This window comes from Centruroides vittatus, unplaced genomic scaffold, assembly GCF_030686945.1.
Source record: "Centruroides vittatus isolate TY-2023 unplaced genomic scaffold, ASM3068694v2 scaffold_1167, whole genome shotgun sequence".
NCBI lineage: Eukaryota > Metazoa > Arthropoda > Arachnida > Scorpiones > Buthidae > Centruroides > Centruroides vittatus.
In genome coordinates, this window is record NW_027122671.1 from 1650709 (window position 1) to 1672915 (window position 22207).

Here is a 22207-nt window from a genome sequence, read left to right on the forward strand (position 1 = left end):
AAGATAATTTATACTAATATAAATTATCTTTAACTCCCTTTAACCTGAGCACTGACACTTGTTTGAATGTGTATATAAGAGTGTGCATGTATGCAAGTAAGTGAGTGAGCTTGCATTTGCTGGACTACAGAAGTGGTGATCCTTACACTTGTTGGGTACAGACAGGAAATATTTACATTGCTCAGCACTGACTGCTTTGTTCTTCTGTTTTGTTTGTGCACCAATTTTCCATTAGGCATGCACAATGCTATTTTTTTCCACACCCTAAATTCCATTAGGTGCACTTAATTGTATTAGTGAGCATGACCATTGTAATTTGCTAATCAGAAACTACACCAGTACAATAAGTCTCATTAACAAAGTCCAAGTAGACAGTATATACACAGAAACATACAAGAATGTAGAGGTAAAAAGAATAAACATTATTACTTTGACCCCATTGTATCTCAAAAATGAAGTCATGCACTCCCATTTTTATTATTACATTTTTGGATTTCTCATCACAATTAATGGAAAATCGCAAAGTTTAATCAAAATTGATTGATCAAATTTTGAAAACAAACACAATTCTGTAATAGAAGAAACTTCACTAAGACTGCCTCAAACATACAAGCTGCAATATGTATATGACCATGTAGGATCATCTCTCCATGTCAGCAAGTGCAAGATTTGACTGTCTACAACCACCAAGTGCAAAGATCACCTCTTCTGTAGTGATAAGTGGAAGGATTGCATTTTTCTTTCCTGCTCTGCCTCAATTCTATCACAATATTGCAAAATTTTCCCAGTTTTAAAATAAAGTAGCAAAATGGTCTGTATTGTTAAAATAGTCAAATTATAATGCTACTTTTATTTCAATTTTTTTTCTTTTCTTGTACCCAACTGAAAAGGGACAAATTTATTCATCCAAAATGTATATTGGAGTCAATAAAAATGAAATGATAAAAGTCATTTGTGGTCATTATGATAAGTTTGGATTTTGAGGCATATTAACCTGTCCCATGTTATTCCCGACATATCTCAGGTTGCGACCTGCTAACCTTGACCGGTGGACCAAAGATACCTTGTTTCTGCTCAGGAATGTTTTTTTAACATCAGATGTTGCTACTTGTACAGAATTCCAAAATTAATGGCTCATATCAAAAGAATCGTTGTTATCTAGTTTTCACACAGCAGTTTATTACAATAGTAGGAGATGTTCAGAAGAAATAACAAAGAAAAGTAGACCATTAGACTCTGTTTTAACATGGCAACAGCTGGGAGAAATAGCACTCTGAATAAATCAGAAATGATCAAGTATTTGTTTAATTTAGGTTCCAATGAGTCTGAATTATCAGACAGTAATGAATGATTTTCTACAAAGTGAGAATGTGAGTGATAGTAGTAGTGATATTGATCATGAAATACCAACTACAAGTGGAAATAGAGGCTGATCAAGCAATTGTACTCATGGAAACAGTAGTGCAAAACGTCTGCATTTTAGTAATGATGATGGTTGGATCTGTACATACTTTACAAGCCCTCAAGTGAACAGTTTCATAGGACAAGCAGTGTACAACAAATCCAGAAATTAGAGAATTTTTAGGCCTTGTTATGATTACAAGTATTGTCAGAAAACCTCTCCTATGTATGTATTTTACAAATAAAGATGTTTTTTCTACACCCATTTTTTTCGAGTGCAATGTTCAAGCAACCGATTTCTGCTTTTATTGTCATGTCTACATTATTTTCGCCACATATTCAAATATACTTATATCCCAGACAAAAATATGTATGTAGATGAAAATCTTATGTTATGGAAAGGTAGACTGGGATTTAGGCAGTATATACCTAGCAAGCGTGCTCATTTTGGGATAAAAAGCTTTGAAATTTGAGTCACAAACAGGATATGTTTGGGATTTTTTAGTTTACATGGGAGCTACAACAGAATATGGCAATTTTGAAGGTGGGCAAGGTGAGAAAGTTGTTCTTACATTATTAGAACTGTTGCTTGGTAAAAATTACAAGGTTTTTTTTAGAACCTGTTTTTCACCTCACCGACATTAGCAAAAACACTTCTAGATAAACAAATATATGTATGTGGAACTGTGAACAAAAATCAAATTGGAATGCCATGTAATTTTCCTGATTGTAAATTGAAGGAAAATGAATTTATGACGTGTCAGAAAGATGGTTTGTCTGTATTTTGTTGGCAAGATAAGAGGGATGTGTCGATTCTAAGTACAATGAGTAATAATGAATTCTCAGATTCTGGTAAATGTAACAGATCAGGAGAAATAATTATGAAACCGAATTGTATTTTAGACTATAATCATAATATGGGTGGAATTGACCTGTGTGATGGAGTGATACACGATTATCCATGCATGAGAAAAACTGAAATGGTATTAAAACAGTGTTTTTTCATATGCTGGATATTGCACTGTACAATGCATCAACAACTAACGAAAAAACAGATGTCATTTCTTGACTTTTGTATGGTTGTTATTAGAGAAGTCATGGAAAAGTTTCACACAAGCAGACATGTAACCCGCTGCAGTCAACCGTCACATGAAAATCCATTGAGTTTATCTGAACGGCAGTTTCCTAGCCATATACCATCAACAGGAAAAAAATCCATCCAATCAGAGTTTGTAAAGGCTATTCAGCAAACAAAAAGCGAGTAGAATCACATTACCAGTGTGAACAATGTTCCGTTCCACTATGCATTGTTCCTTGTTTTGAGATTTATCACACTAAAACTAACTTCTAAAATAAAATTTTTTGTTTTTACATTTCTTAATAGGCTATGTCTATTTTGTGTGTAAAATATAAAGTAATTTAGAAACAATACAATAGCCACAATTATTTTTTTTCCAGAACGTGTGATCATGTTAGGCTTAACATCGAAAAAAATTCAACGTGATGTGACATGCAATGGAGAAAATATTCAACATGCAACAGGTTAATGGCCAATAGAAAATTAACATAGTTTTCCAAACAAGAAGCAAATTATACTACTTTTATTTCATTTACTATAATATTTCAGATATAATCAGAAAGCTGATTTTATTTTAAACTAGCAAATGAGCCTAGCATTGCTCGGGGAAATGATTTGGATGATTTAGTAAATAGTGTACATTTGAAAATTAAGTTATTAACATCAAAAACAAAAAATTGCATCTAAAATAGTACAGTAGAAGCTGTTCTTCAGGTTAAGCTTTAATCCTTTCCCTCTCCCCATGAGGGAATTTCAAAAAATCTCTTCTTAGTGTGCATTTTTATGGCGTACCCTGTGTACCAAATTTCACCTCTTTAGGTTCAGTGGTTTGCTCTGGGCAATGATGAATCAGTCAGTCAGGACATGTATAGATTATACATATATACTCTATATATATAGATTATGAAAAGAATATAAAAACTGTGCAACTTGAACACTAACTACATAGTGTATTTACTCGGACACATGGCAAATTTCATCACTAATTTTCATTCAGTTGATACGTGTATTAAGTGTTTGTACACGTTTCGGGCTGTTGACGCCCCTCTTCAGCCAACAAAAATACAAGTATACGGTTACAAATTGAAATATATAAAAAATAAAAGGTTATGCTGTATAAAACATACCTTCAAATCAACAGATCTTTGTAAACATAAAATTGTTTTAAAACTTCTCTGTACATTAATCAATTTTTGTCATCTGATGGAGAATTATACATTAAGTATTACGTTTTTATCAATTTCGATGACAATTCCATAAGTCTTTTTTATATAATAATAATTTATAATACAACATACCTAGTTGATCTTTTTACATTGAAGCTAGAGGTTCTATTGAATTTGTAATATAAGAATTTGTTTGTACAATAGAACCTCTAGTTTCGATGTAAAAAGATCAACTAGGTATGTTGTATTATAAATTATTATTATATAAAAAAGACTTATGGAATTGTCATCGAAATTGATAAAAACGTAATACTTAATGTATAATTCTCCATCAGATGACAAAAATTGATTAATGTACAGAGAAGTTTTAAAACAATTTTATGTTTACAAAGATCTGTGATTTGAAGGTATGTTTTATACAGCATAACCTTTTATTTTTTATATATTTCAATTTGTAACCGTATACTTGTATTTTTGTTGGCTGAAGAGGGGCGTCAACAGCCCAAAACGTGTACAAACACTTAATACACGTATCAACTAAATAAAAATTAGTGATGAAATTTGCCATGTGTCCAAGTAAATACACTATATAGTTAGTGTTCAAGTTGCAGAATAAGTACCGGCACAGTTTCATAAATACTACAATATAAAAACTGATTAATAATAATAATTATTACCATATTTATTCTAATAAACAGAACAACTTCAAGATGAAAAAGTTATAGAGTACTGTATTTACTAGCATAACTATGGTACATCTAAATAATTTTCATAATTTATAAAATTAGAATTTCAGAAGTATAAGGTTTAACTATTGTGTGATCATAAAAGGCTTTAACATTTCTGCAGTTTTCAAGAATTTTACAAGTCATGAAAAGCTAACCTTTTATTTATTCACAAAAATAATTTTATGTATTATCCATTAATAAGGCACTGTTGAATTTCTATAATTATTCTGATAATTTTATCATCGTATTTTAACAAGAAAATTTATAATTAAGATTAATTAGACGGAGAAAAAATGATCAATCATTGCATCGAAATATTTATTCAATCATCATATATATATATATAAAATTTCAAAAGTATAAATATTGTCATATAACAATAAATACTTACAGCACCATCAAATTCAAGAGCTGATTTCAATGATTCTAAGTCTTCAAATTCAACATAGCAAAAACCTGAAAAATATTTTGAAACTTATAATAAACTTTTTGTTTTTGTACTCTCATTATTAAAAATTATTATAGAAAATAAATTAATTCTAAACTCACATAAAGATTATTTGTAAAATTAATGACTTCTGATTAATGAAATTTTCAAAATTTAACACAAACCTTTAAACCTGTCTGTTTCTTTGTCTCGTATCAACCGAATTTCTCTAATCTAAAGAGAAATAAACAATCATTTATTTATTAACTTGACTTTATTATATACTAGACCTTACATTATTACTGTTTAAAACAAATCTATTTCTCAAAAAGCTTCCATATATTCATAAACTTAACAGAATTTTATTATAAATCAAACTGTATTAATTCTTATGTTAGGTTTGATCAATTAAAAATATTAATTCATATATATTAAACAAATAATCACTCATATTGAAGTATTTTAAAGTGCAATATTTAATTATTCTTCAACATTTTTCAAAAATTACCAGAAATAAATCAATCAATACAATAAAAAATAAACTTTTTTAGAATTTTCCAAAGTTTATTCTAGAGGCTCTACAGATATGAAACTATTAAAGTTTTCAGCAAAAAATTAAATATATGAAATTCATCTTCATTATAGAATAATTGTGTAACTTTCTTACCATACTGATTTTATATAACAATGAAATAAAATAGAATAAAATTTGATGTACCCAATCTTTGACAACTAGCCATTGAGTAGAGTCAAAGAAACTTAAAGATAAATATACAGAATGACATATACACGATATGATGATTTAATTTTTTAATAAGACTATCGAAATTAATTAATGTAAAGATTTAAGAAAACTGTTTTCCTAATTTGAAATGAATGAAATAAGAAGAAATAATACATTTATACAAAAAAATATTTTGAAAGCACAATGTTAATCACATTCAGTAAGAATGCCATCAGTCCTCGCTGCTTTAATGCCTTTCAAAAGACTGATATTGGAATATATCCAATCATTGTTAAAGAAAGCAAATTCTTTACTGACAAAATACAAAGAAGAGAAATTAAAGATAAAGTTTAATTGACCTGGAGCAGGACTTGAATCCACAACTCTCACCTACCATGCAGATGCATTGCCAGTTATGCTACCTGGACCTCTGAACAACTTTTGATTCCTGAACTATCAATTAAGATATACTGTCATTCAGGTCACTCATAGTACTAAATGAGGACAACCTAAGGATCCAATGCCTTCCTCAATAGCACTCAGCCAGCTATTGCTTTTACCCAGCTTGGTGTGTACACATATGTACAGTACATACATAATACAAACACACACACAGTAGAATCTCATTTTAACAGAATGCAAAACAATGGACTTTTTTCCCAGGTCCTGCCAAGTCAATGTATTTTACCTCCTTTTAGCAGATCTATAACTCAAAACCAAATTTTTTGTAGCCTTATCTATCATAAATCAATTATTAACTAAACATTTTTTCAAATGTTTAGTTAATATTTGGGTGCTTCTGGGGATTTGTAGAATTTGATGATGCACTTGTTATTACCAGAAATAAATCAGATATTTGCACATATCCCAGATATAACAAATACAAACAAATTGTACAAAAAGAGTCAACAGGCTGATATAATTGAAGAGCCACATAGTGAATATTCTGACACTGATCCAAGTGTAGAGGTAAAATTTAGACAGCCCATTGAGTCTCCAAGTCATGAAAATCTGACAAATTTCAGCATAAACAAACAGGCTGTACATGACATTGCTAATATGTAGTAGTTGTAGACTTCAAATAGGCAGAAAACCAACCAAGATGGACAAATTATTTTTTTAGACAAATTGTGAAGTCAATTGAAGTGCTAATGAGCATATGTAATTTGCCTCTCTTCATGATTACAAATATATACAGTTTTCATCAGCTTTGTTGTACACATGTACAGCATAATACACAATCTTATAATACATGTTTCTACAGAATAAAGATCTCAAGAGACTGAATAATTTCAAGTACAGATATTTCTTATATATATAGAAGGTTAAAAAATGAAAACTATTTTGAATAACGCATATTTTCCTGGGTATGTGGGAAAGCCATTGTTCACGATGTAGTGGATTCTCAGACAACGAATGATTTTTGGTGGAGAAAGTGATACATTAAAATGAGATTCTACTGAACACACACACACAAGCAAACATCAACTCACAAACCCAATTTTTTTTATTTGGCATTTGTTTGGTTTTAACTATAAATCAGGCTTTTGAATTGATGTTTATATATAAAGTTTAATATCTTGTCTTCATTATTTCTACCACAAATTAAATTACAAAGGGTGCTTTTTAAATAAGGTCCATTTTTTGATAAGAAGAAAAATACTGTAAATATCGTTAAAATATATTTTTTTCCCATATTCTACATACTTTTACCTACTTTTCTACATAATTTCCATTTTTGTTCAAACATTTGTCATACCGCTCAAAAATTTTTAAAATTCCGACTTCAAAGAAATCTGCCGCCTGCCGCTGGAAGACATTAGGCCATGTTGCTTGTCTTGTATGACACGGCAGAGTTTTCTCAAGGTCACACAATAAGGTCAGCAATCAATTCTGATGCTTATGCATCAGAATTGATTGTTGTGCCTCTTGGCATAAAATCCACTAACAAAGTCCCTTTCCTGTCCCAAAAGACAGTTGCCATGATCTTTCATGCTGAAATTGAATAATAGATCGTATCTTACAGTCGGTGGGCGACTCAATTTTCTTAAACATTATAAACTTTTACAGTTCAGCACACAGACAGACTATACGGCTGCAAATGCCATCTAAACACACGCAAAGCATGCTGAAAGCAGATGCTCATGCACACTGCTGCAATTGCGGCTCATTCTCACTCTCATTCACAAATGGACCTTATTTAAAAAATAGCCCTCGTATAACAAACATTTAAAAAAAGATAAAGATGAGATACTGAAGTATAAAATAGCTAATAAAAAACATGTGGTATAATGATAAAGTAAATAAAAGGTTTTATAAATTTAATAAAACTAATAAAATGGAAATACAAATTAAAAGAAAGTAATTACATTGTAAACTTTTCTCAAGAAAACTAATATTGAAACATGAAAAATCAAGAATTCTTTCTCCTATATATAAATTTTTAGATAAAAAATCTAATTTTTAACATATAAAATATATAAAAGGAAGTGGTTTGAAAAGTGTGCAAAATAAAAAGAAAATTTAAGAAATAAATGAAAAAATCTCAAGTATATATTTATAAATTAACAAACTTTAATAGTCTAATTGGCTTACAAGATTTTTACTATGAAATAGTTCTCAATATTTACCCATTGTAAATACCCAAACTAAAGTTAATACACTAAAACAATTTTCACAAATAGTTTCCTTATTTAATCAGGTTTTTTTCAGATAGAAATCAAAGAATAAATTTAAACAGTAATCAATCAAATATTTGATTTTGTTTAACAAAAATTTTTAAACACATTATTTCTTTTATATCTAAAAGAAATATTAACTAATATTACAGCAATATTCATTTTTCTTCCTACTGTTCAAAACTAATAAAAATGACATAACTCCTACAATCATTTGAAATATTGTTCCTTTAAACATGTTTCTGATGTAAAAAAAATATTTTTTTGAGATTTAAATACCTAAAACATGTAAAACTTTAACATTTTTGAATTAATAAATTCATGAACAAAATAACTTTAGAATCTTTTATTTATTCGTTTGATTACAAACTTGGCAAAATTCAAGAATTTCTTATAATATTTCTTTAACATTTGTTTTTTTTTCTTGAACAATGCTGACTAAATAAACAATAAAGATAAATTTAAAACAGTTTTACAAGTATTAACATTTATTCTTTCAATTTATATATATATATATTACTAAATATTTATTAAAGATTCTTTTTATAACTTTGGGTACTGTATACATAAAACCTAGCCCAACTTAATTTATACAATATGGTGGCTTAACAACCCACCTTTAAACCAAATTACATGTCTTTTTTAACTTAAGTTTCTTAAATATAGTTTGCAGATTAATCCTACTTATATAAAATATTTATGAAAATAGAAACATAAGATCTTTTAAAAAAAGTAAAACTTTAAAAAAACTTAAGTTGTCTTCCCATTAAGTCCAATCACCAGGAATAAAAACAATCTTTCGTTACAGAGATGACCTTTTATTAGAGGATATGCCTCTGCAAAATTATGTAAAACAGTTAAAACATTCAGTGATGATAAGCCAATTAAAAAAAATATACACAGATAAAGTCCTAATTAAAGAATTTCAGGGGACCAAATTCTCCATAGTTTTAAATTAGGATGTTCTTTATTTAGGATTGTTAGAAATTTTACTAAATTTTAAGTTAGAACAAAAATAAACAGAATATTGCAGAAAATTTAAATTAAATAAACCTATACAAGACTTAAAAAACAAGAACAAAAGAAAATATTTTAAACATAATAAAGCATGCTACAATATATATAAAATTATATAAAGGAAAGCTGTGGAGCTTTAGATATATGATCTGAATGTTGTATACAGTATTATGAACTCTTGGCAAAAAGCTCAGTAATATTTGCTTGCCTGTCTTGTTTTTTCAGTAATTTAAATGCCACTAATTCCATTTCAAAAAATATTTTTATATGTTTATCTGCTGCTTCTGATGCTTGGATGAGCATCTCTAATGTATTAAGGGTGGCATTTACCTCAGACCTTTTCTGTAGCTTTATGGGCAGAACTTCCTCATTTTCCTCTTCAACTTGAGATAATGCAGCTCCATGTTCAGCCATTTTACTGTCACCTTCTGATGGTACAACACGACTGTCATCAATTTGAACAAAATCATCAAATGACATATCTTCCAAATGTAACATGTTGATTACTTCTGTCCAATCACCGATAAAGCCATTATTAATGCTTTCGTAATTTTCATTAAATCCACCTTGAACTGAAAAACCAGCTTTTTTGAAACAACTTTTAATAGTAGCTGGTTCAATGCTGTTCCAAACTGAACACAATTGCTGCATGGCTTGCAAAACATTCCATTTTACTAATGCCAGTTTATTTCCATCTTCCATTTGATGAATCATACTAAACAAGCTCTCGTCTATAACAGTTCTTCAGTAAGACGATCACACTTTAATCCATTGGCTGAAGCTTGGTGGTACAGTTTGGCGAAAGAAAGATCACTTTAATGTTTTTCAGTTTCAAATCATCCATTTTATGGGCCTTGCAACAGTCAATGAACAGCAGGATTCTTCTGTCCTTAGTCACAATTTTAGAATCAAGTGCTAATAGCCACTACCTGAAAAGTGAGGCAGTCATCCAGACTTAGCATTGTATGTAGACGGCAGATATTTTACATTTTTGAAGTATCTTGCTTGGCATATTTATCTATCACAAGTAGTGAAAGTTTTTCAGACCCGTCACTTATACAAAAAAGTACTGTTCAGTGTTTTTTGCTGTGCTTTCCACAATGGCAAGCTTCCTTTTTAAGTGCTAATGTTCTATCAGGGAGCATATTGAAAAATTAGTCCTGCCTCATCAGCATTGAAAATGTTTCTTGCTTCATAACCATGTGTTAATTCTGGCAGTTTCGAAGTCCAATCATTTTCTACTTTGAGGTCCACTCCATCTGCCTCCTCAGCTGTCTTTAGTGATGTCAAATTTCATCTCTTCTTAAACTGCTATATAACCATTCAATGCCTTGATTTCATTCATTCCTAGTTTTTCTGCTTCTTCTAGTGGTTATAAACTACACATTCATCTTCATGAAGAAAAATTAAACACAAGTGGAATAGAAACGTAATGGCTACAGCATTCTTAAAAAACTCAAAACAGTTTTTCTGTAATTTTGACACTTATTTAGCTTCAATAATGGATATTTTTAATGTATATTTCTATAGCATTAATGCTATAGAATTCTTTCATCCTTTTGTGAAATTATTTATTCTCATAAAAAGTAACTATATTTTCTTTCCACTAAATGATATTGAAAACAGAAATGCTGTAAAATTAAAATCTTTACAATTTATTAGAGGAATTTTGGCTTTAATTTTCAAAATTATACTATCTTTAGCCTGTAAATGAGAAACATTTATTTTCTACTATATAAATTATTAAGATAAAATTAGTAATACAAAATTTATTAAATTTTTAGTAATAAATACAACTAAATAATGATAATGTGGTTATTTCATAATTTAGGATTATAATTTTATTCCATCATTCATTAAATATTAGAAAATATTACAGTATATTCTGTTCAACTTCATATCTTTGTTAATGTTAATTAAATCAGCTAATTAAAACTGTTAACTGTTACTTTTCATATCACAATTGTGGAACTTTTCTATTTTAATTTGAGTTTACTGATTCTTTTTAACAATTTGTTATTAACATATTCAATCATTATCAATACATATATATTTAATTTTTGAAATACTGTATATGTATTTGATCAATATTAATTATAACTAACATCATAGTTTTAAATTTACTACTCATAAAAGATAATATAAAAAACTCTTTACTATGAAAAATGATTTTCTAATACAAAATATTGGGTTGTTTGGAAAGTAATTTTGTTTTTTATTACTAGAGGAATTAGATGTATTTTTACCAGCCAATTTTATTTTAAACTACATTTTCATTATATACTTTGACAGCTGACATTTTAAGGCTTATTTGTAAAAAATTTTGTTTGATTCTGTACAATTGTTTTTTTTTTTCAGTGTCCCATCAAATCTGGAAAATCAAAAGTGTTATTTTCAGCATATTTTGCTTTTTTATAACTAAAAAACCAAAATACTGTTCAAACAAAAAAAATTGTGGTACATGTTTGGAGAAGATGTGTTGAGAGAAAAACAGTGCCAAAACTGGTTTACAAAATTGCGTTCTGGCAATTTTAATATCGAAGATACACCACATTCTGGATGGCCATTTGAAGCCAATGAAAACAAAATAAAGGTACTGACTGAAGCAATCTGCCGTATGACAACACGTGAAATCACTAAGAGATTAAATCTGTTAAATTGAACCATTTATTATTACTTAAAACAAATTGGTTTCGTTTCAAAGCTCGATATATGGGTTCCACATGTTATTAACGAGAGATGCTCTCTATGGTGGGATTTCAAAGAAATTTTGTTTTGAGCTTTTACCAGACAATTTAACAATTGATTCGAAAGTGTACTGCCATCGAGTAAACAAACTGAGTAATATCATCAAACAGAAAAGGCCAGAATTGATCAACAGACAAAGTGTGTTTTACCATGATAATGCCAAATTTCACACAAGTTTGGTAACTCATCAGAAACTGTTATAGCTTAGATGGGATCACACCAACCATATTCTCCAGATCGGGGACACTCAGATTTTTTTCAACTGTAAGACATTTACTTGAAATGACAATGTCAAAAATCACTTGGATCAGTTTTTTGTAAATAATGATCAAAATTTTTATGAATGTGAAATCATGCTACTACCAGAAACAATGACACCAGATATTTGACCAAAATGGTCAATATATAATTTAATAAAATATTTATTTATTATAAGAATATTGCATTTATTTTTCTATGGAAAAAATGAAATTACTTTCCAAACAACCCAATAATTATATCTATAACCATACCAATATATAGTTTTCTGTAAAAAAAATCATACATGCTTTAATCAAATGAAGATTTTTGAGAATCACTTTTCATTTTTAGAATCTTTACATTATTAAAACCTTTCCTAATCATTTAAATTTAAAGCTTTAGGAAAAGATTCTTATAAATCTTAGGATTAATTTTTCTCCCCTTTAGCTATTTATAATAGTGTGAGGTTTGTCATTATGAGGGAGTCTGAGATCAGGACAGATGTAATGAGAGGAGGTCTCATGTGGTTGCAACTGACAGACTTGACAGCTACAATAAACTGTTTATTTGACATGAAAGGAGCTTACAAGATTTATGCAATCTTAGATGTTCAAAGTCAGCAATGACCTCTGTGTCTTCCTCTTTCCAAGATTGTCCCAAACAAAGGGTTAACAAGTGTGAATTCCTATCTTGATGGCTCTGGGGCAATATGGTTGACTTACAGTGATCGGAGTATGTCAATCTGAGGAGGGAGACAGAGACAAAGGTAGGCACAAGACACACACAACACTTAAATATTTGGGATAAGAAGCTGTTGCATCCTTGATATTTAGTGTTTTTATTATTTTTTTGTCCCTGATTACACATTCTGATTGGTTGCTTTTCCTTGTTCTCACTTTCATGGTCGCCCATTGTTACTTGTAACTGCTAGAGATTTAAACCCAGATCACGGAAGAGGTCAAAGTTAGAATTTAATTTGATCCCAACTGGTGATGGTTCATCTTAGGTCTTACATTCTTTTATTGTTTAAATGTTCAATTCATGTTTATCATACAAAAAAATTATTTCTATCTCTTTTCATTCATTCAAAAAGTATTGTAGCACGAATTTTAGTGAGGAGTTTGAACCTATCCAGAGCCTCACAATAGATTTAAACTGTAAATGACAGAATTCTGTTTAAAAGTTTTTAGCTTAAATTAGGACATTGTGCAACTTTGTCGTATCACAACATAATTGAGATGGAAAGAAAGAAGCGATTCCTGCACTTGTTAGGGACAGAAGAGGCTATCTTGTACTTGCCAGCCCACTTGCCAAATCATCATTGATTGCTTTGTTATTATGTTTTGTTCATTTTTTGCATCTATTTTCTATTAGGCATGCTCACTCACATCGCAGAGCATGAACACTTTCACTTTAATACCTCTGTATATCAAAAACAAAGTCATAGACACATGTTTTTTCCATTTAAATAGACCCTCATTACATTTTTGGATTCCTCATTGCAATTAATGAAAAATGATAAAGTTTAATCAAAATTGATCAAACAGATTTTGAAAATGAACACAATTCTTTAAGTCACATAGAAGAGACTTTGCTAATGCTCTGCCTCAATTAAGAACAGTTTATTAATTTAAAATTTCTTAAAATGAGAAACAATCACCAAACAATTAACTGATTAAAACATTTCAATTTCTTAAAATAATCTATGTTGATCTACTTTATATTTTCAAGTTATATCCATTTATTGCAAATCGTATTAACATTTTTTATTTTGATCAAGTATACATGTTTTAGTTTTTGTTATGTCCTAATTCATAGATTAAGTTTATAACAACAAAACTAGCAAATCTACTGTTATATATTTACCATTATTACATTTTCAAAAATCTTCTGCAATGATACAATTTTCTCCAATATCTTTCATTAAAAAATTATTATTTTGGCTCTTTTCTATTTTCCACAAAGAAAATTATATTGAACAGAAACTGTTATTGGAAATTTAAATATAAATTATCCATGATAAAAATGCAAGTAAATAAAGATAGATTTTTTATATTTACCATAAAATGAAGTGAATGCAAACACTTTTCTGTCTAAACAATTATGTAACTTCAATAATGTTAACGATGTCACCTCACATTAGTGGTCTTATCATCATTAACAACTTCAGTGTGATATATAAAATAATCAAATTCCTCATTTTTCTTTTTTTTTTCTTGATGTTTCTTTTCAACCATGAGTTGGGGTGAATAGAAGCAGTAACTTAAAAGTCATGTTTGTTTCTATTTTACAACTACAGAATTGAAAAATGATTTTTCTTTGCAAAAACTATTTATCATCTAGGCCTTATATTATATATATTAGAAAGAAAACAGAGCTTTTACAAAACATTTCTCAAGATTTTATTTAGGTAATCAGTTTTACTGATTACTTAATAAAACTGGAAAAGCTTTAAAGAATAATCAAGTCACTGAAGTCATCAGGAAAACTTATCATGTTTTTGAAGCATATTAAAGAGCTGGAAATGGGGCAGAGATTTCCTATCATAATCCCAAAATGTACAGTAAAATTCCTCACATCACCAAAAATCTCATCATCTGTGCCACATATTCACATATTTTTTTCAATTTGACAGACTTTGGCAAAATATAGTCTGCTGGAGTCCTTTTACTTTCCATATACCTTCACTAAAGAAAAGTCAACAAGTTTAAGAAAAGTGTCTTCACTAAAATAAATCAAGATCAATATGGAAACATAAATAGATCTATTTAGCTGTTTCAGAACTAGGTCTTAAGACTTCTTCAAATTTTAAACCACTGCTATTAAAAAAAGGTTACATGGGATGAATAGAAACAGCCACTTTTATTGCGTTTCTATTCACCCCCATGAATTCAAGTGAATGACATTACAAAAAAAGAATCAATAATTATATAAAAAAGCATTCAAAATATGAGTCATTTCAATGAAAATTTAATGAAATGATATTAGGACATCCTAACAAAATTTTAATAAAGCAAGTTTTTTAACATGACATCAAAAAAACATATCTCCAACCATCATAACATGCAAATAGACTTGGTATCTAGAGTAGTGTTGCCAGCCTATCAAAACAATGTCCATACTTTGAAAAATAATGTCCAAGAAGACAGAGAAATTTCTGATTTGTTGATTAGTTTCTTTGTCAGAAGTGTACAAAATTTTCTTGAAGTTTTGTTTCTATTCACCCTACTTTACAGTACAGAATTATCTATAAGAATTTCAATTTATTAATAATTATCCAGGAAAATTTATTAGAAAATGAAGTTCTTAAATATAGCATTGTAAAATAAGATAACACAAACTTTTAAATGCTAATTACAAATAAATAGGCTATATATTTTGTGAGTTTGTTAGCTTCTGCTCTGATAGCTTTTCCTATAATCTAAAATATTAATTTTGTAGCTGACATTAATCGTGATAGAGTTACATAATTAAATAACTCACATAAATCTAAGATTTTTTTATTTAAAATTTTATAATAAAAAATAGCTATTATGTTATTTGTATTTCTTCCTTCTAAACATTAGCTAAGCCGATATAAAATATTTCAATATGAATAATAAAAGGTAAAAAGAATACAGAGTTAATTACAAAAAGAAAAATAAAATTATATAAAATTGTAAAATTCATTCATGAAATCTAAATCGAATTTCCTAAAATGCTTTCAAAACAAAACGCTATGAAAACTTGAGTTTTGAAAATATTTTCACCATTACATTACTTCAATCTTACCATGAAATGGATAGTATATTCAAGAATTCATCATTGGTAACCAAAGAAATGGTAAGAATCAGTTTATTCGCCGTCTACCAGAGGGTGCAAACTGCAAAGAGATGCAGAATTTTAACATCAACAACAATGAGAATTTCATCTCCATACATACTTAATCTGCAGCTATAACAATAAGCTATATTTCTGAACAGTTCAGAAGGACTAGTATTTAATGTAAAAAAACAGACGTAATAACAATCAATACAAACAAAAGCACGTGTTCCTCATAAATCTTTTTATTATCTAGAAAGACTGGAGTATATTTATATTCCTTTTAGAAATCTCATCTAATAATACAGCTAATAACAGAAAACAAATCGAAAATAATCTACCAAGCATGACATTATTAAAACAAACTGCAATAATGAGACTAGCATTTAACCTTGTTTGAATTAAATATGTAATTTTAATGCTTGTTACTGAATGATATTTGAAGATTGCATATATAAAACTAATAATGAAACTATAACAAACAAGTATTACATGAAATTTATTACAAGCTAATTGAAAATTTCAGAAATCCTGGACAAAACAATCAAATTTGATAATCTCCATTTCATACAGTAACAAACATACATGGTATTTTTATATTATTATGTATTCTCATTTATAGCTTCTCAATTTTCATGCAGAGCAATTCATAATGAGAAATATTACATTTATATTTATATATTAGACATAGTTTCAAAAATGGCCAAATCCACTTTTTCTAGCTCTGGAACATGAGGACTGTGAATGTGGCTGATTTTGAAACTAACCTCCATTTTTCATCTCCTCTTTGTTTTGTGGCTATTTTAAAAATTTATAACAATCATCATTGATAAGAGCAGGAAAACATATAAGATAAAGTGCTTAAATAATTTTTTTAAAAGATGGATTTAGCCAATTTTTAAACTACAATCTTTATATATATATATTGTAAACAAACTTAAAAAAAAATAACCTTCTTTTAAAAGAACATCACAAATTTGGCAATAATTATTTAATTACAGAATCATTTTTTAAACTTTTTCTTTAGTTTACTTATTACAGGTAGACCTCCTACAACGTGGTACCTTACAACACGTTTTCGCTCCAACGCGGTTGGAAAAATGCAGAAATTTTCTTACAACGCGGTACTTTTACAACGCGGTTTAGGGTATTTAGAAACGAATTATCTTTCATATAACAGAAAAATTGCAACGGATCACATAAGTGCAGTGGAACTTGATGAAACAAGCACAGATCTTGAAATAAGGCCAGTCAAACATTCTCGAACAACTATAATAAGTGACGATGAGGACTGAATTTGTGAGCATAACATTAAGTTTCTTTTTTATTTTGACTTGAAATCATAATCTTTTTAGTTTTTATATGATGTTGAATTTTATTTAAGCTTTTTATGTACACAAATTTAAAAAATGATGAAAATGTTACACCATAAAAGGCAGTTTTTCTCTTTTTAGATCTGAATCCCAGTTTTTGTAGTAAATTCGTGTCTCCTATAACATGATTTCCCACAATGCGGTATTTTCAAGGAACGTATCTACCACATTGTAGGAGGCCTACCTGTATATTCTTTCATAACTATTTCTAAGAATTTATTACTACTATACAAAACTATTTGCTTTATTGAAAAAATATTTTTGGCTTTATTGAGCCATCATCAGTTTCAACAAACTGTTCTATTGCATTCATTATTGGGCTGCAATTTGAAAAAATTATAGAGGCTAGAAATTCTCACTGTCGTCCATCTGTCTGTCCTTCCTTAATCTTGAGAACAGTTGTTAGATAGATGAAAGTCAAGACCAGATATGGAAAGCTTAGGGGCAAGAGCCCCTGATTAACTATACAGGAACTTCTACTTTGGGTCAGAGGTAACGTTATTTTAATTAAAAAATTTTCTCCTGAATGGAATTAGATACATGACCATCATGACTTCATTGTTAACAGGAAAAGTATGATGCACAGAGGCAAGACATTACTAAACTTAAGTGCATTGTGACAAAAAATTGCAGCCAGGCATTATGATGATGTCATAATAAATAATTGCTCGTAGAACATTCATTTTGAAATAACATATTTACAAGAAATACTCCATTACTTTTCACAGTACATTGGAAATGTGTTTCTTTTGTTTGAGCAGTTTAGCAATGATATAAATTATTTCATCGGTTCTTTTTAAAAAGCTTTCTGTAATGGTTGAAACTGATAATAGCTCAACAGAAGCTGAAAATGTTTTTTTCAATAAAGTAGAGAGTTTTGGTTTCTTTAAATTAACAATTTCAAGCATATCTTCAACATTTAAAAAAATCTGATCTCGTCCCTATTTAAGTTTATATTCTTAAAGATATAGAATATTAACCATTTTAAATATAATAAAGAGTAATATTATCTATGAGAAAATTACAAATGTAAAATATGTATAGTTACAATAAAAGTTAGAATTTTTCAAAAACTTCTATGCGAAAACATTTAAAAAAAAAATTAATCCAATCATCAAAATTATCATTCAAAGATGGTACATATTTTATTTACAAATGATTAATTACATATAGATGAAAATGAGACAAGGATCAGTTAAGAAGTGCTGATGAACAAAACAACAATGGAAGTCATGAAGACCTAATGATAATGAAAAAATATAACTGTAACAAGATGATGATAACCTGAATTATATGATAGAATTATCAGATATATATCTAAATTATATTTAGTTTAAATATTACTTGCCATTAAAGAAAAATATTAAAAATTACTTATTTTCAACTATTAAAAACCTTCAAAACCAAACTGATGCTGTTAATAATGCTTTCTCTGCTTTCTAATGAGCAAAAATCCTATTATATTTCTATAAATCAATTACAAGTACATAAATCTGAATGTTTCTAATTCAATTCTATTATTTCTCACTCCACTTAAATTTTAAAAGAACAGTTTTTCAAACTAAACTTGTCAATTATTTAAAAGAAATTTATCCTGTTATTAATCTAAACTATAAAGCGACTTAAGAAAGAAGAAAAAACAGTTTTTACTCTCAGGATTTATTTATGAATAATACATAATTTGTTACAATAGTATAAATATATAAAATTTGTCCCTTAATAAATATCCTGAACTTATTTGAAATATTAATAAACTGAAAGAAAATTTAAGCAGAAATTAACCTATTTGTTATACTTGATTGTGTAATCAAAATTACAGAAATGGTAATTGAAAAATGATAAATGGTACCATTTAAATTACAATTATTTGTAATTTTCTGCACTTTGTTTTTATCTTTAGACTAGTTCATTAACACTTGCTCTCAAATTAAGGGTGTGAACAATAATTGTGAGTTCAGAAAGAGTTAATATATTCTAAAAAATTTTGCTTGTATAAGTTTATTAAGAGTATTACACATTGATATGTCAAATTCATAACATTGTGTAACTAACAATGCATATCTAAAATCTCAAAATGTATTAAAATTTAAATAAGATAATTAATATATATTATGTATTATATTATATTAGAGGCTCAGTTTTATTTCCTTTGATGGTCTATGCCTGGCATTTCTCAACATTCTCCTCTATAATACATTTTATATTAATAATTAATCCTTATGTAAGCAACCAATATGAGTTTTAAAATTTTTTCTTAAATATTTTTATAAATAAAAATGTAAAAAAGTGTCATGTAATTTTAAAAATAATCTGCAACTGTCAATTAAAAAAGTAAGTTGCTGTACTAATTGAAGAAACATTAAAGTAAAAAAGAGATAAAGTGTAGCTATTAAATAACAAGATAGGGCACATTTTGGGTTGTGTACTCATAGCAGTGAAATGTGCTTGTACTGTGAATGACCTTGAAGGTTCTAGAAATAGTTGAAATAAGTATTGTTTGCTTTCACTTGTTATTCTGTAAACAGTCATAAAAGAAGTAAGTGTGCAAATCACTTTGCCAAAATGTCTAATGTTAAACAGGAACAGTGTATTATCCCCGATTTCTTGTGAAATCAAAGATATTGCCAACTAATTGTTTAAAACTACTGCAGGACATGTAGTGATAATTTGATGTCATTTCCATGTTTAAATGACAAATGCTTTGCTAAAGGTTGAGAAAATGTTGACGACGACAAATGACCAGGTCACACTGTCGTGGCAGCAGAAAAAAGTCAGTTACAGCACTTTTGCATTATTTACATCTCTATTATACAAGTAGCTTTCAGTTGCTTACATAAAATAAAATATTAAAAGTAATAATTTTTTAATTATTCACAGAAAATTTTTATATTAAAGTTATCACATTGTGTAGAAAAGAATTTCTCCAACTAACTAAATACTCTGAATTTGTATGAAATGCTTATACATAGGCATTACTAAGCAACAGACATATCTATAAACTTCTGTGATGATAATGAAATATTTGCTTACTCCAAAGTGTTTCTTATTTTTCATTCTTGTATTCATATCTCAAAATAGCAAGTGCTATCATATAGACGTTAATCATACTAATTTATCAGAATTATATTTTATTCCAGTTTTTTCTTAACAGGTTTAGACAACTCCCTTGTAATTCCATTGAAAATATAGTAAAATAGCAAAGCTTTTCCCCCTCTAAATTATTTAAAAAATAGATCAGTTAATCAATTAAAAACATGCTGGTAGCTGATCAAATAAAAAACAAAAAAATTAATCTCAACAGTCTTCAAAGAAAATATTTTTATAATATATCGCATATAGATAAATTGCTATTTTATATAATACAATACTGATTTATTATGATTTAGATTATAACAGATTTATTCAGCTTATTATTTAATTACTTTCAGTATACATGTTTGGTATTTGCAATTGAAACGATGTGACTTACCAAACAACTATTTATGATGAATTTGTATATTCACAAATTGCTTTTACAATATTTCCATTACAGTACACTACTTGTAAAAAACATACTTTCTGTTATTTCCATTTTTGCATTTTTTGACATAACTAAACAAAGTACAGTAACCAATACTACAAAAGTGAAGTCACCACATTACAGCCTTCTGCCAAATTGTAAGTGACAAAGTCCATGTGACAATTATCTAAATAAAATATATATGTTATGGGCAAAGTGATTAATATGGGCATTATGAATAATGACCAACAAAATCGGGCATTGTAATAAATTTCAATAATTTATCAAATTGACTGGTCATTATGAATACTGCTATCATCTAGTCGGGCAAAGTGGTGATAATACGTTGAGGAGTGATCATCCAAAATACGCTAGCCAATCAGTACTTGTATCTGAGTTACACGTGCATATTGCATTTAGTACCAAATTTGGCAACAGTTGCGACTGTTTGTGCTCTCGAAGGTTCCTTCCGGAGGGGAGCCGCCGGCAGGCCGCAGATTGTTTAACGTCACTAGTTATTTATTCACGGTAGTTCTTGAACACACATATCAATATCTAGTGACATTAAACAATCAGCAGCCTGCTGGCAGCTCTCCTCTGGGAGGAATCTGTCGAGAGCATAAACAGTTGCGACCACCATCATAATGGTGCACATAGGTAAAATTTTAGCATTTAATTAATATAGTTAATAGTACTTAGTTTTAAAAGATTACAAGTACTTTTTAAAATACTTTGAAATAATTCACAAAAAATAAATATTTCTAAATGAAATAAGTGGAGTATTTTTAATCAAATTAATTAATGTCACACAATTTAAAATTCGGTACTAAACACGATACACACTCAATGCGATACAATCAGCAACTCAGATTGGCTAGTGTATGTCGAATGATCACTCCTCAACGTATTATTATCACTTTGCCCGACTAGGTGATAGCAGTACTCATAATGACCAGTCAATTTGATAAATTAATCAATATTTATCACACTGAGTGTCCTTTTTGGTCATTATTCATAAATCACTTTGTCCATAACATATACAGTAAATACATAATTCCATCCAATAATAATTATAATAATCTAATATGATAATAGAATATAAAAAAGGCAAAGCAGATAGTCAGTGACAAGTTTGAGGACTATAGACAGAAGATACTGAGAACAAACTGTATGAGATCACTGCAGAATACACAAATGAAAAATGGATATGATGATTACAGGAAATTTGCATGACAGTCAAAAGGATGGTGATGAACAGAAAAAAAAAAAAAATGCTAAAGCTACCAATGACAGCTTACAATCTTTCAAAAATATACAGCACTACTGA

The 22207-nt window shown here is 28.6% G+C and overlaps 1 protein-coding gene across 2 annotated transcripts in view; it reads right to left on the reverse strand.

Moving 5' to 3' along the window:
• The window catches only part of LOC136986725 (eukaryotic translation initiation factor 4H-like), a 55245-nt gene that overhangs the window by 14891 nt on the left and 18147 nt on the right, over positions 1-22207 (reverse strand). For both annotated transcript variants that reach the window (XM_067284314.1, XM_067284313.1), the window contains exons 3-4: positions 4986-5034; positions 4765-4829 (exon numbers count right to left, since the gene is read on the reverse strand). In XM_067284314.1, coding sequence (XP_067140415.1) covers positions 4765-4829; positions 4986-5034 — 114 coding nt within the window. The remainder of the gene's footprint in view (positions 1-4764; positions 4830-4985; positions 5035-22207) is intronic.